Genomic DNA, 16,548 nt, shown 5'->3' with positions numbered 1-16,548 from the left:
ATAAACCGACTTTCCCTAATGTCATGTAAACGTTCTGAGTGTAACAGTATATCCCCCATATGTATTTTATTTTACCATAATGTTGATGTCCCAGGACTGTTTTTTTTTCTATTTGCGAAGATGTTCATGGCTGAGTTGTGACTTACTGAGTGTTTGTCTTATAATGTCCAATGTCTGCTTATCATTAACTCTTTCATCATAACAGAAAATGGTAACCACTGCTCATTTTAGAAAGGCCATGGCAAGGAAACATTCTTCTTTAAGATGATCAAATAGACAATGAATCACAGATGTTTGTTTCTGGCTGCCAGTGTTAGCTAACGTGGCCATCGTACTAATATTAGTGGGCTTTTATTTTCTGGTAGATGAGAACCAGGCTTAACACACATGATAAGACATAATCAAAGAACGTTTTTTGTGGTGTCCTTTCTTAAATAATCAGTGGTGAAAGTTAGTATATTCTGTTATGATCAAGGATTTGATTATAAGCAGCCAGTGTTTGCTAGCTAGCACACTAGCTAGTTGAAAAATTGTCTACTGCCACATTAAATTATATTATATAGGGATGTCTTTAAGTATTACCAAGCAAAATCAGCCAAATCAATGCTTGACAAATGCGAGTTTTTCCAATTTATGTGTTCACCTGTTTTTTTGGGGGGTTTTTTACCACATAATGTTAATTTTAAGTAATTTAGTTCATGTAAGCCAAACACACTCTTCTCTTACGTGTCCAGCAGCGATTACAACCTAATTATCAAGATTCTAAGTCTTTTTCTACTACACATAGATCATATACCCTATAATATAAAAATGACTCACTGAAACTGGTTGAGAAATACAAATGTTATTGTGCTTTTTATCTGGAAAAACTGCAGCTCCCCAGTTTACTTAAATTTGTTTACGGGCAAGTCTTGTGCTCTCCAATATGGTGGCGCTGTTGACATACAATCCAGCACCCAATCAGGCATCTACGTGTCTATTTCTCTGGTCGGCAGCACCATACTGTTGCTGAACTGAACTGTAGTTTTTCTGTTAGTGATTTTCTGTCTGCCTCTCTGTCTCTCCTGATATCTGTCAGGTTTCTCCGATGTAGACCAGACGTACGCTCAGCGGACACAGCTCTTCGACACACTTGTCAACTTCTTCCCAGACAGCATGACACCGCCCAAGGGCAACCTGGTAGACCTAATCACGCTCTAGCCCCCACCCCGCCACCTCACCCACAGGACTGACTGCACATCTATTCATCCATGCGCCTGATGGGATGGAGGAGACAGAGACCAGCTATTTTTCTACTCCTGAACCCCGCTGGTGGGAACTCCTGCTGTCACAGTCTGCATTACACTGTGCTATTTGGATATGAGTGAAACTCCACGACCTGAGGTGTATGTGTTTTTCTTTTCCCAAGATATCTCTTTAGTTTTTTGGGGGTTTTTTCTCCTTGCTGATAAAGTTCTTGGAGTGTTCAACTCTCCCAAACATTTGCTTGTTTTTCATCGTCACTCAATTTCCCCTCCACCTGAAAAGTTAAGGCCAGAAAAACAGGATGTGTCTTTTCCTCATAGAATTTTCCTTTTGTTTTTTTTTAAGAGTTGGATTTGTGCTTTGTACCCACACAAACGCCCACAGTCAACCACAGGCGTCCATCCACGTTTGGAGCAAAACAGATGATGAGATTACGTCTGTTCAGCCCAATTGTTGTGAAAGTTCAGTTCAGATTCACTGGTTGTTAATTTATTTGAAGACAGGACTGTATGACCATGACACAGGAAACTGCTTCACTCCTTACAGCTACAGGCTCTTCTGTCTGTTCTTTTGGTAACCTTTCAGCACCTCCTACACAATCTCATTTAAACTGTCAATTTGATGATGTAGTTGGCTCGCTTTTCTGCCGCGGATGCCCCTAATTATGTCCCTGACTGTCTTGCAGAGGCAAAGCCAATTTAATAGTGCTGTAGTAACAATAGAGGAGTGATCCTATGAGATAAAGTTTAATACATATCTACCTGTTTTATATTGGTTTGGGTTGTTATCCCTGTAAAACTGGCTGGTAAAGTTGAATTTACTCCAGGAGACAGAAGGTGAAGTTCCACTGTTTTCCTCACTAGTTAATGGACTTAATTCCAAGTGGTAAGATGGTGTACAAAATATGTAAATATACATATACAGGACATTTTTGGATTGTGCTGGATCATGTTCTTTCTTGTTTTGCTTTATCAAAAAGTCAGGGTCCACATTCAGTAACGTTCTGGCTCTACATTTAATACTCATTATTACTTATTGGGAATAATTTCAAACAATTTATATGTGTGTGTGAATGAAGTGCTGGTGCCAGTATTCCAATTTGACAATTAGAGTAAGAAAAGGCATGTTGTATCACTGTGTGTTGACAGGATGATCACTCAGTGTGGGTGAATTAGTGGTTGAAAAGTGGTTAAAGGGAAACTCTAACTTTTAACTTGGACCTATTTTCCTATGTTTTTGTTTCTAAGTGTCTCATGGGAACAACAAATTTTGAAATTGGTCCAGTATTGAGTGAGCGCGCTGCAGCCAGCAGTGGCGAAACAGGCTACAATGTAACCACTCGTGGCAGGTGCGCCTCATCAATTTACATACACTAAAAGTGCTTGCTTTTGCCATTGACAGATTTAGACTGTTATCATAAGTGTCTGACAACATTACGCAAAGGATCCTACAGAAAAATTAAATGTTTTTCTGCACCTTTCATTTGTTGCAGTCTGTTTTGTGTCCAAGACTCACTGACAAAGAAGTCTCATTCTGAAATCTCTTGAGAGGTGAATTGTTGCAGGCTAACAAATAGGGTTGCAGCGATATACCAGTTTCAAGGTACACCGTGAAATAAAAAATGATGTTTATTATTACATTTGCTTATCTACGATATTGAAAAGAAAATGCAACTGGACAGATAATCTCCCTTTTATTTTAGTTATTTTCTAAGGGGAGACTTTTTACACATACTTCCAATAACAAAATGTTGTCAAGTTTCAGTTATAGTAATAAAACGTTTGTTCAACCAACAATAGCCCTTCTGTTTTCATTTGTTTAAGGGTCATTCTGACTGATAATATAAATTCAGTAATACTATGATACCGTGAAACTACAATATTTTCTTAGTTATTGTACTGTGAAAACCTTTCATCCCTACTCCCCATATTTCAACCCTACTACCAAAGAGGTCTTGTTCTAAAATCCTACAAGAGGTGACTTGTTGCAGGCTAACAAAAGAAGTCTGGTTCTAATGTCTTATGAGAGGTGACTTGTTGCAGGCTTACAAAGACATCTCGTTCTAAAATCTTCTGAAAGGTGACTTGTTGCAGGCTAGCAAAGAATTCTCTTTCTAAAATCTTATGAGAGATGACTTTTTGCAGGCTAGCTAAGAAGTCCCGTTGTAAAATCTTACGAGAGGTGACTTGTTGCAAGCTACCAAAGTCTCTTTCTAAAATCTTATGAGAGGTGATTTGTTGCTGGAAAAAAACGGTGGAAACTTTAGTGAAAATTGGAAAGAGGAGTGCAGGTAATAGTGTGTTGTGTTGGAGAAAAGAAAGTGTACCTTACTCTTATCTAAAAGATTTTCAGTGTCATGGCTGAAACCTGAAGCTGAAGCTGACTTCCACTATGTGAAAAAGTCTGCAAGATTTCAGTACGAGACTTCTCCTTAAGCAAAATGTGAACACAAAACAGCAAAACAAACAAAAGGTACAGGAAACCATTGAATTTTTCTTTAGGGTCTTTTCTGCAATGTTGTCAGTCACTTCTGATAACAATCTGAGTCTGTCAGTGACAAAAACAAGCACTTTTGATGGATGTAAATTGACAACGCACACCTGCCCTCAGTGGTTACAATGCAGCCTGTTTCTCTGCTGCGGCTGCAGGGTTCTCTCTCAATACTGGACCAATTTAAAAAAAATTGACCCACAAGTCACTTGGCCACAAAAACATTGGAAAATAGAGCTTGGGTTGAAAACCACTTAAGTTTCCCTTTAAGCAGAAGCAGCCAAGCCTCTACATAATCAATTAAAACTATGTCATGTACAAACTTGTCTGGTATTATGGCACATGGCCACTCGCCAACAAAATGATCATCATTCAAAGGCTTATTTATTATTCATGATAATGACAACATGATACTTGATTCACTGATATAGGAGCTGCTACTGTGTGTGCGAGAAAACTGTAGAAGGTTCCTACCAGCACAGTAATTCCGATGTCTCTCACAGTTAAAGGAAAAACTCCTGTCATGTCAAATATAGGTTGTAACATTGCTAAACAGAAAAACAAAAAAACTAAATTTCAGGTGAAGAAAAGTATGCTGTCAAGTTTAAAGCAAGTTTTCTTATGTATGAATTACCAGAAGTGGTAAGGGTGGTGTTTGTGTTTCCCAGCAGACAGGTGAGCTCATTTCAGATACTGCTCAGATCCTCAGAAGGAGGTTGAAAGTGAGACTCAGCTACAAAAGAGTAAGACAAGGACACTAAGTCTGACTGCAGGACTGCCTCTTGCTCATAGATGCGCGGTGTGCTTCTTAGCTGAAGTTTTAAAAAATTTCACTCTGCTGTCACCAAATCATTATTGAGGTCCATGTTCACTTTTGCTGATTGTCAGTTTCCTTGTCTATTGTCCTCAATGACTCACAGTAAGACGCTAACAATTTTTTCACTTAAAATGTTATCAATAACATCCCATCAACAAGAGCCAGTGTTCACTGTTTAGGTAAAACTTAAATTATTGTCTCTCCTAATCCTACATTTAAACTGTCAAACAGAACAACACTACATAACCTGTCATCCCAAGGCGGCTGCTATGACTGTTATCCCCAATCTGTACATCATCAGGGTATACTTTACAGGAGCAGGACTTTTTCTGTCTATGAGCTTTAAGAACACTAAAGGCAAAAGACATCAACAGGAGGGCTGAACTGGCCTAAAAGCTGGTGTGTTAGATGTGTAAATTGATGGTGAATTTAAAGATCCTGTTGAACAGTATTTAAAATTGAGGGTCACATGTGGAATCAGAGTGAAATGTAGTGTTTGATTTACAGAAGCTAACTGATATTTAAAGATCAGACATGAGCCAGTTAACCTGCGAGTCTCTCTTTAATGGCATTTTATAGACATTTATTGCACTTGTTTTGAAATTGAAGGACCATTCTGTTGTTTTGCAAGTCATTAAAAGTCATGCACTGTTAAGTTAAAGCAAGCCTGTTGTAACAAGGAAAGCTTGCTAACATTAGCCATCATTAGCTTCTGCTCATACCTGACCACGAAGACTGTGTTGTAGTGAACAAGAGTGAGTTGCTTTTGTACTCAGCTTTTCATTTGGAAGAGGAGGAATGCAAATCACTTGTAACTTAAAACAATAATGCCACTTGTACAAAAACCAAAGCAGACATGATGTTCACTGTGATGAGTTCCCTATGTCACTAGTGAAAATGGGTTTTTTATATTGTGCTGAAGTGAACTTAAACCAACTGCAGTATGCTTTGAAAAATGGTTGGCAGTAATGTTGATGTTAATGAGATTTAGCTGATCAATAGGTTGACACTCCTCTCATGTCTGTACACTAAATATGAGGTCACCACTAGTAGCCAGCCAGCATTGCTTAACACGAAGACTGTAAACAGAGGGAAATTTAACGTGGTTCTGTCACAAAGTAACAGAATCTGTCTATTGTCTCCTCTAACGCCATGTGGACATGGAATGTAGAAGCGCGCAGATATGTCAATTGACATGCAAGCAGTACGGAGCAGTCGCCTGGCCATTGACACCACAAGTGTATTTCTTCTCACGGGCCAGCAAGCGATTCTGCTCTGCTCTGTTGTAATTACATGTAGAGCTCTGTGTGTGTGTGTGTGTGTGTGTGTGTGTGTGTGTGTGTATGCTTGAGTATCTTCTCGTCTTGCTCGCTCTCTGTTTACATACAACTGACACAAATGTAAACAAGTAAGGATGGAATGCATATTTTAGAATTCATAAGATTCAGATCATTTTTATCATCTATAACCTTTATATTGTTTATGATATATTATTAATGTGCTTTCTTGCCAGATTTGCTTACAGAAAAAAACAGACCAGACGCTGAAACTATGGCTGCATGTTGCAATCCCGGTGTAGCGCAGCGCATCCTAGGTGAACGGCTCAAATGATTAACATGAGTGTCAAGGGATGCGGACAGTGCTCCACAAAAAAATCACTGTGCTTTGCAGCACTTCCAGTGTGAACTCGGTGTAAAGCTCACTAATACATTGTAGTCTCTGTCGGTTGCTTGGCATCCTCACATTGACAACAGGACTTCAGGAAGTGACTGCCCCTGGCCAGCATATAGTCCAGTACATAAACTCCTGTAAACCCACTAACTTATCAATTATAAAGCTTTAGAAGAGCCACTAGTGGGATATACCTATCTTTTCGACTCTATGCTAAGTTAAGCTAACCAACTGCTGGAAGTAGCTTCATATTTAGCATACACAGGCATGAATCCAGTGTCAATCTTTTCATCTGATTCTCGGGAATGTTGACCAGAACGTCCAACTATTCCTGTAAAGCTACATGAGTTGTAGCAAGTGGACTGAGATTTGTAGAAGCAAAATAAACAATGGTATGGTCCTTCAAGTGTCAGACATGAGCTTCATACCTCCTACAAACGCTGTCTGAATGGAAGAGTTTGATGCTTTATATTGAATGCACTTACTGTGGAATCTGTTTCTGGTGAATTCAGCCGAGACGCCTCACTTCCTAACTTGCTTTCAAACTCATAATGTGTGTATTTATACAACACAGAGAACTTAACATAGTGCACTGTGGTTTAAAATGTGAAACGCTCTCGGGGTGTTGTTTACTGTGATTGTGGGTGCTCTTATCTACTGTACCTATCATCACTGTAAAGAATCTGGCTAGTGTGTTTTACTGGCACTCGAACTGAGTAGTTGTTTCAGACAGGTAAGGGAGTGAGAGAGGAGGTTTGGGGAGTGACAGAAGCAGTCTGGGGAGTGACAGAAATGGTTGGGGAGTGAGAGAAGCAGTTTGGGGAGTAACAGAAGCATCCTGCTGCTCAGGTGAGAGTGGAAATTCCCCATGATAGAAATGTTGCTTGATAGTCCTGCTAATATTTGGTCATTTCTGTGTGTTAATGTTCTGTTAGAGGAGGAAAGAGGAGGCGTGTGCATTATATGCCACTTCATGTATGTTTTTCTGCTGCTCTAATACCCACTGAATGAAAACAAATTAGTGATTAAGAAAAACAAAAAAGACACCAGATTATAAAAGAAAATGAAAATGCTTTGTGAGGGATTGTTTCTGATACTTCGGCAACATTTATGACTCTATGCTTGCTGTAGCATTTTTTATTTTGTGCCAGAAGAAAGCTGTTGAAAAAGACTAATTGAAAGCACCTTTGTAAAAAAAAAAAAAAAAAAAAAATCAAACACAATGCCAAATACTACTTTTCTTTTTGCTGTTTTAGGGTAAATATCCTCCACACAACAATGTTTTATGGATGGATTGTTAGTGTTATTAATTTTGTCTCTTTTTTTCCTCCCATCTGGCCCTTTTCTCGACCCCTGGGTGGGACTCAGGAGTTGTAAGGCTGGTACTCTCAGATCAATGAGCACTACTCTGTGGATACAGTGAATGTGTAGAAAGCCTTGTAGTATTGCATTGTATGTAATGTATATAATGAATAAAGATTGTATTTTGTTCAGGTTTTCTTAACTCCTGTCTCTGTGGTGTTTTCTGCCCCCTCGTGGCCATGTGCAGATACTACTGACAGTTATACACAACAGGCGAACCACAGAACCAAAGTGGAAAAAAAGACTGCCTTTATTTGCAAATCTGAACAGGTAGAACAACATGACCTCCGAGGCCATCAGCAATTTACAGCTTCCAGTGTGTCAGACCCCTGTTGTTTGCCTTAAGCAGCAAACAAACCATAAATATATAAAATACTGGCAATGTACTTTGGTGAAAATATCACAGCTATAATAAAAGCGAAACTGTAGACACACACAAATAATACAAAAGCAAACAAAAGATGGATTGGAGTGCCTAAGGTGATGATTCACTTGTATATAAGTACAGATATATTAATTTAATGTGTTTAAAAGAGAAAATTATTTAAAAAATCGAAAATGACAAAAATAATTTCAGACATAGAGGTGCCCAGGCTCTGCTGTAAGGGTTTTAATATCAAGTCAGATATCTGAAAAAATGACACACGACCCCACCCTCGAGCATCAGTGAAAAAAAAAAAAAAAATTTACAGTGTCTGTGTCAGAGGTGGTTTAAAAAATAAAATCCGCATCAGTCCAGAGTTCCTCTTATAGCAGAATTGATCTTTTTGTGATATTTCTCTGCTGTCTAAACAGTATACGCATTATTGAAATGTTTATGGGCATTGGCTGTAGAAAATACTGTAATTTCAATGTAGTTGAAGGATATTTCCATATTATTACAACCTGGTAGTTTTGCCATCACTCCTGTCAAGAATAATGACTTTGTAGAGTCCAACAGGGTGTTAAGCATCAGCTCATCTGAGAGAAGGCCAAACTTACTTAGAGAAGAAAAACAAAGGCGAAAAGAGACATTACAAACCAAACTGTCTGTTGTAAACAACCACCATAGTTTCAATAACTCAGGGCCATTTTACTCCATCTGCAACCAGAGATAATTTTCTTTCACTTTAGAACACATAAAGTAGGGGAGAATGGGGTCCATTGGGACACTTTTGTTTTGACACAAAATAACCTCCAATTACTCACAGACAAATGGTAATGAAAATAATTTGCTCCCTGAACAGATACAGGTGTCTGCTAATAATTTATAAAGTTTAAGTGTGAAAAGCACATTTTTTTCTCCTCAAATTTCTCCTCTCCGGGACGGTTTGGACAGTGGTTAGGATCGATTGGCACACCTTTTTCAGGGCTAAAGAAAAATATGATTTAAATTGAAAGAAAAAACAAACAGTTTACATTTGATCACCTTGTATTTACAATGTCATTTGTTCATACATTAAAAAAAAAAAAAGTGAAATTATTATATTTACATAAATTACTGAGATATGGAATTAGGCGGTCTCCCTAGTTTCTATTTCAGTGACACCTATCAGCTCAATGTGGTTACCATAGGTACATGTGGCCTATACGTTTATGTAGGCTATTAAATTGGTTTCATTTTGAAAAAAAAAAAAAAGCCAATAAAAACAACATTAAAAGTATGCTCAGGGGTTAAAATGTAGGCCTATTGTGTATGTGTCATAACTAAAAACATTACGGTAGAAGGAAAATAACCAAAGAACCAAAACTTTACATGCATGCTTCAGATTTTAAAACTGTGATTAAAATATGAGAAATAGTCAGATGGTGATGGCGTGGCTCAGTATGAGCATGGTGAATGGCATAATTGCTCTCTAACTCGCTAAAAAGGCACTGCCTCAACTGACCCCGCTCTCCCCTACATTACTTTTCTTGAACAGCGCCCTCTGTGGTCACAAGTGGTTAAGTACAGAATGATGACCAAATACATTTCCCAAGATCCTCTTAAGTTAGTTGCTTTAAAGACATTTTTCATTCCGCAATCTGAATTCAAGTGAGTTAAATGTGACCACAGACAAGATAAAACATAAATATTGGGTGTTTCTCAAAATCAAGGATCCTTCCTTAGTAGGATGGGTCTTTCCAAGAGAGGATTCTACAGAGGCAAGGCAAGAGTCCTTCCTAGCATGTGATGGACGCACATTGGAACAGGCTATCAAGTGTCCCCCAGGTGTGCGTCATTAACCCTCAGCAGACTGAAGGGGTTTCAGGGTACTGTGGTAATTTTGATACTCTCTAATGTTGTATAATTTGAACAAATGTAATCTTTCTTTTCACTGAATATGCAAAGGGTGTAATCTTTCTTTTCACTGAATATGCAAAGGGTGCTGTTCACAGGTGAGGCCAGGTAAAGCCCCGCCACACACACTCTCACACACATTCACACCCTGATCCCTTCATTGTGCAGTAAAGAGAACAGCTGGAAAAAGTCCTCAATCACCACAGCATGTACAGTATGTTCACAGACTCACACACAGAATCACACTGTGATTCCAAGGTGTTGTAGATATTATGTGTGTATCACCACAAACTCAGCGACAGTAATATGGAAATTTAAATCTTTAGAGCTAAGAAGAATAAAGACCTTTGACAGTTCAGGACACCCGCATAAAAGATTACCAACAGGTTTTATGACAATCAGACAGATGCTCATCCATTTATGTCCAAATCTTTATTGGGCCACGCTCTTCTTTGGAAGCACTGTCGCTTCTTATTGGTCAACTGCAGGAACATTCTGGGGGACATGCTTAATGGTTTAATTAAAAAAATCCACCAAGTTTGGTGATGTTTGAAAAAACCCTCATTGATTTATGGCTGAATTTTGTGAAAGGCCTTTGCACTTATTTGGACCTTGTGGCACCCCCTATTGACCAATTTAGAATAATACATGTTTAATAATTATTATTTAACATAGCCTGCAAGTTTTGTAAAGACTGGACAATCAATTTCTGATTTTAGTCTGATTTGTGTTACTGCATGCCCATTTTTTGTATTTGTGGTGTCCCCTAGTGGTCAATTTGAATGAAACTTTGAAGATATGTGCCTTGTACCTCTTCAGACATTGCTTGCAATGTTTGTGATGATTTATGCAAACGTTGTGGAGTCATTTGCTGAGCCACGCCCCCTTTAAAGCTCATTGGTGAATATCCTCATAAAACAATCAGATATCATTAACAGTAAAAGCGTTTGTGACAAAATTCTGAAAATAATCGCACATCATTCTGCTGATTTCAGGTAGGCCTATATTGTCAAATATTTTGGTGACATTTGGTTTCAAAATTATATGAAATAGACAATGTGCATACAGTACAAATTACAAGATAATGACTAGCACTGTGAGCTTACACTTTAACCGATCTGAACACCATTTGAAACGTGACATCTACAGTAGTATCCAAAGAATGTTTGTGGCAATGGTGGGTGCATTTGGATGAAGACTTTTGGAGTTATAGATGTTAATTGATTTTGCATATTCTTAAAAATATAGAGTGACGGACTTCTGAATTGACTATAGGTTACAGTGCGACAAAGTTTTGTCACCATTCAGTGGATGAATTACAGCTGTGTAGGACACACTGGTGATTTATTATGATTTTTTGAAGTATGGACTTTAAAATGTATTGAAATTTAGTTTTAATGTAATAAGCCACGCCCCCTTTAAGCAATAATTTTTAAATTTTGTGCATCAGCTGAGACATGACCCTAGATGATGCAGACTAAGTTTTGTACAAATACCTCTGGCTGATTATGTAGCGCCCCCTATTGGTTGATTTGAATCAAACTTTCACAATATGATTCAGATACTTTTGTCGACATTTTCTACAAGTTTTGTGTCAATTGGCTCGATGGTTAAGGACTAAAGTCCATTTCAATCCAATTCATTGGTCAGTATCACCAAAACGCAATGACATATCAAAAAGTCTTTGATAACTTTTACAAAGCTGCATCCCATGATGATTCACAGAACGTTTGGTGGAAATCAGACCTACGTCTTAGGAGGAGATGTAAAAATGGTGTTTTTCAGAAAATTCAATATAGCGGACATTCTAGTAGGCGGATCTGTAGGATTATGTAGGCTTTTGTAGAACCCCTTCACCTGACCAAGTATCTCGAGTTTTATGTCAATCTGACATATGGTGCAAGGGTGGTGGCCTTTCAAATCCAAATTTTCTTTGACCTTAATTATAGCGCCCCCATCTGGCCTATTGGCAAATTTATATCTTGAGCAGCATTTGCACACAACTTCCAATCATTTTCATGTTTCTAAGATGTACCATCTCACAGGAATGTGCAAAAACATTTCTGAACAATAACAATAATAATAATAATTAAAGCTGCAAGCAGCGATGAACGGGCCCTCACACCTCTGCGCAACTCGGGGGTGCTGGGTGCTCATTTCTGTCAAAGTCAGACAACACACATGCAGGAGCGAGACAGCATATACTTCATTCAGTCCGGAATTGACTATTTCACATTTTGTACCACTTCCTCTTCCCACTGGAGGGAGCTGGAGAAGGCACTAACAATATGTCATGTTCCTATACATGAAATATACACCACAGCATGTAAATGTCAGGTAAATCAAAAAAGTGTCTGATAAGACGTACTTCCTGTTGCTGCTAGGTGGCGCTGTACTCTTCACTGAATATTGAGAGATAGATCTGTTCCGGGCGGGACTGTCATCAAACCTGTGAAGATTGGGGAAGATTGGACCATATATGCTGGAATTACAAACCACTTCCTGTTTATGGCGACACATGGAAGTTTAACGCCTTGCCACGGTCACGCCGTATATCGAAAACTCAAGCCTGTTATAACTTTTCTTCTTCAAGGTCTTTCAGTGGGACAGACCAATGTTTGAAGTCGATCAGATAAAATCTCTAGGACAAGTTCCTTAATTCATGTATATTCAAAATGGCAGACTTCCTGGTGGGTTTGGAGCATGACTCCAAGAGGCTTTTCTGTACGTCTTAGAGTGTTACAGGTGCCTACCAAGTTAAATACATGCAGGTCAAACCAGCTTCAAGGGCTGCTTCATTAAAATTTTCTAGGGGGCGCTGTTGGGCCATCTTGGCACATCAAAGCACAAAATTCACATCAGACAGCAGAATTTGGAACCTCTTATGTGTGTGCCATGTTTGATGAGTTTTCAAGCATCCATTGCTTCTTAAAAACAATATCGTGTTTAACTGCTAATAAGGCGGCGCCACGGTGACAGCGTTTGATGAAAACTCAAGAGCTTCATTTTTAAGTATCATCAGAGTCTAAGGACTTAATTTCAGCAAATTTGAGGTGTGTCTGATTAACCTGGTAAAAGAGGGACCATCATAGAAAAAAGTAAGTTTCTGTTGCCAGTAGGTGGCACTATGACGCTGATTGAAAATTCCTCTGTACATGTTTTCAGGGTGGGCTTTTCATTATATGTGTGAATTTTTGGAAAGATATGCCTGTGAGAGTCTCTGTGATGTCAAACAGGCTACTTCAATAATGAAAACAGTCCATGTTAACATACAGTAGACTGTATAGTTTATGATAATTGCATTTAGTCTCTGATGAATAAACTTCACCATCAGTGACACATGTTTTCTGTTAACAGAATAAACCTTCAAATCAGACAAATGAAATTTAAATCTCTGAAATTCAAGACAAATTAAAAGTTTATCTGAAATGTCATCTTGTTGAGTCATCGTCTAAACCAATCGGCTGTTAGATCAGGTGAGAGCCAGGCATTTCCGTCATGCCCTGGGTCTTGCAGTCGGTGGAGAGCAACTGCAGTGCCTGGCTCTAAAAACTGCGGCCCCCTCGCTGCGGCGAGATTATCGCTGTCCACTTCTGTAATACATCAGAGCAAATCAACAGCAAAACTAACTGGCACGCATTGTGCGCCGATCGCCCGTGATCGAATCTGCGCAGGACTGGCTCATCTCGAAAGAGCCTATTGAAACAGCCCTTTGGCAGGGGTCAATGACGTAGCATCCTTGAAATTCTGCCGTTTGAGGATCCCTCCTTGACTTTGAGAAACACCCAGTGTATCTGCTGGTGAGGCACAATGTGCTTACTCCCTGTTTTATTTCTGTTCTTAAGCCATTAAATGTTAGTCAGCCACCCTATGCTACTGGTCTGACCAGACCAAGTAAGACTATTGCAGCAAAACTGATTGAAATATATAATAAAATAATAAACCAAACATATCAGTTAAAATCAGTAATAATGTGACTTTAGTTTTGAATTAAAGATGGTAACGCTCACTACAAACATGATCAGCTGATTTTTCTTTTAAGAAAACTGAGCAATATCCTCCATTTATGGAAAGCCAGAGGGGACAAATAATTAAAAAAAAAAAATCAGATGAAAGCTGGAGCCTTTTCTCTTGATTGTAATCACATGAAAACTTTAAGCCAGGGTCATGTATCAAGAAACGAAGAGAAAACACAAAACAAAATATACCTGTGACATGTCCCCTCAAGCACTCCGTACACCCTCGAGTCAATCTGTGGCATTATGGATTAAAATCCTTCATTTGTCTTATTTCTATACACCCATGTGCCTCTTCTGATTACTGCATCAGTGTTGCCTTTACAGCCATTAGCAGCTCCCTCAGAGCTAACACCCACTCGTGGAAAATCTCCAGGATGCTTTTCAGTATCTTGAGGTCATTTCTATCTAAGTTAGTAACTGTGGACCTCCAGAGGCAGCTGATGTTGCCATTACCTCTATGAGGCCTCCAGAGCAAATGAATCAGTTTGCAACATCACGTGACTCTTCCTCATTCTCACAAAATAACATCATAATACTCTATTGACACATCCTTGTGTACATTCTAAAAAGGCACAATCCTCTTGGGGTTTGGAGCACTTTGAGTTTCCAGACTGACTTACTTTGAATTGTGCTCTGTAGAGAGTCACTTTTTACATATAAAAACTACAATATAGGCACAACCGTGATTGATTTAGTGGACATATGTTGAAGTTTCCAAGGCCACTGTGTACAATTCTATTGGTACTTCTAAAAGTGTTTGACTTTTTACCCTCATTTCTTTGTCATACCAAACTACAATAGAAATATATCAGACAGACAGCATGAATGTGTGGGCTTGGCCAATCTATTGGATGTATCTGTTTGTGAAAAAAAATTTCAGGGACAACAGGTCCAGGGTCAGGAGTGAGAGCTGGGGACTGGCATGGAGCAAAATGTGTGGATTGTTTTGTTTGTTTTGGTGTGGCTGGAACTATACAGGTCCTGTCGCTGTCTCCTACTTGTTCTTCTCTGTCCCCGGCCGTCTCTACAGGTGAGTGTCCTCCTCGTCAGGTATGTCCTCCTTGAGCAGGTTGTCGATGGGGACAATCCAGCTGTCATTGAACTCTCCATTGAGCACCATCTTTTTCTCCTGCATCTCCGGCTGCACCTCCATCACCTCCAGCGTTGGGTTGTCGTGGTAACCATTCTCCACCGTATGCAGCTCCTCTGTCAGGTGCTGCTGTAGAGATTGAAAGGACAAAGTCTCTAAAAACTCTTTATTCCTATTTGATTCTTTATGATCTTGTATATTTATGTTGATTTAAAGGGACAGTTCACCCCAAAATCAAAAATACACGTTTACTCTTACCTGTAGTGCTATTTATCAGTCTAGTTTTGGTGTGAGTCACTGAGTGTTGGAGATATCAGCAATAGAGATTTTTGCCTTCTCTCCAATATAATGGATCTAGATGGCACTTGGCTTGTGGTACTCAAATCTTCGAAAAAAAGAATACATCTGAAAAAGTCAACGGCAATGTCTTTTTCAAGAGATCATGACTTGGTTACTTAAGACAATCCATTCACCTTGTTGTGAGCAGTTTCATGTAGGAACTTTTTTCATTCTAACAAACTACACCAGCCAACCATATTACCGCACAGAGGGAAGCGTGCATTTACTGCTAGCTCACCCGAAAAACAACTGAGCTAGCTAACCTTACAGCTCAGCTGCAGAGGACACCATCTTACACTGTCCCAAGCATCTCGTCCATGAGTAAATACACACTACTATCTTCAACACTCTGCAACTCACACCAAAACTATCTAGACTGATAGACACTTAAAGGTAAGAGCAAAAATATGTGTTTTTGATTTTGGGGTGAACAGTCCCTTTAAATATGTGTGAAGATGACTTATTGACATTTTTACAATTTAGAGCTGCAGTTTTTTTGTTTTTTTCATGCATTAATCTGCTAGTTAGGAGAGAAGTCTGTTGAAGCATGTGCACTTTAGCACAACAAAACCGCCATTGCTAGTTTCAGACCAATGCAGTTGTCATTTTCATGGCCAGCGCCCACATTGGGTTCATCCCAACATCCCTCCTCTACTCCTCTATCCTCGATCACTTGACCTGGAAATCGATCGATCTTGTAGGATGTCTCAATACGTTAAATGCACTCGTAGGAGTCGAGGAGTCGGGGAGAGAGGAGGCTTTCAGAGGAAAGGGAAGTGAGGATATACAAGTGCAGCCTTCGGGGAAGTATTTTACAGACTGACACACCCCCTGATTAGGTATCAGTTGATTGATTGGACAGCGCAGTGCTGCAGCTGATCAGACTGATCTGATACATCACAACATCACTGGAGTTTTATACAGAGTGAAGACAGATAACAGATTAAACTCAAGTGTATCACAATCTGAACAAAAAAGGAAACAACTTTCTTCCTTTATAAAGATTTTTCTCTTTGCGATGTTATTTCCCTCATCAACTTTTATTATGTATTCTAATTTTCCCTGAAACATTTGACCTAATAAATTATTTCCAATGTTCAAAGGCATTACAATCATATTCTGGGTTATTAAATAATGGACTCACAATCAGAATATCATTAAATACAGAGGCAAATAATGAATAATTCATATAAACACATTGTGTGACTCTGAGCAGGACACAGTACAGATTATAAATACAGAACACAGGTTGTTG

At 39.0% G+C, this 16,548-nt stretch overlaps 2 protein-coding genes across 6 annotated transcripts in view; one reads left to right on the top strand and one right to left on the bottom strand.

Moving 5' to 3' along the window:
* Positions 1-7,727, top strand: part of mkln1 (muskelin 1, intracellular mediator containing kelch motifs) — a 100,942-nt gene extending 93,215 nt beyond the window's left edge. For all 3 annotated transcript variants that reach the window (XM_050036064.1, XM_050036063.1, XM_050036067.1), the window contains exon 18: positions 1,079-7,727. In XM_050036064.1, the coding sequence (XP_049892021.1) occupies positions 1,079-1,200 (122 nt within the window). In that variant the 3' untranslated portion in view covers positions 1,201-7,727. The remainder of the gene's footprint in view (positions 1-1,078) is intronic.
* An 88-nt stretch (positions 7,728-7,815) lies between these two features.
* Positions 7,816-16,548, bottom strand: part of podxl (podocalyxin-like) — an 81,341-nt gene continuing 72,608 nt past the window's right edge. For 2 of the 3 annotated variants that reach the window (XM_050036077.1, XM_050036079.1), the window contains exon 8: positions 7,816-15,083. In XM_050036077.1, the coding sequence (XP_049892034.1) occupies positions 14,889-15,083 (195 nt within the window). In that variant the 3' untranslated portion in view covers positions 7,816-14,888. The remainder of the gene's footprint in view (positions 15,084-16,548) is intronic. The other variant, XM_050036078.1, reaches the window with a different exon arrangement.

This window comes from Epinephelus moara, chromosome 23 (genome assembly GCF_006386435.1).
Source record: "Epinephelus moara isolate mb chromosome 23, YSFRI_EMoa_1.0, whole genome shotgun sequence".
Taxonomy (NCBI): Eukaryota; Metazoa; Chordata; class Actinopteri; order Perciformes; family Serranidae; genus Epinephelus; species Epinephelus moara.
Note: the sequence above shows the minus strand (reverse complement) of the source record. Positions and strands in the feature narration are given on the sequence as shown.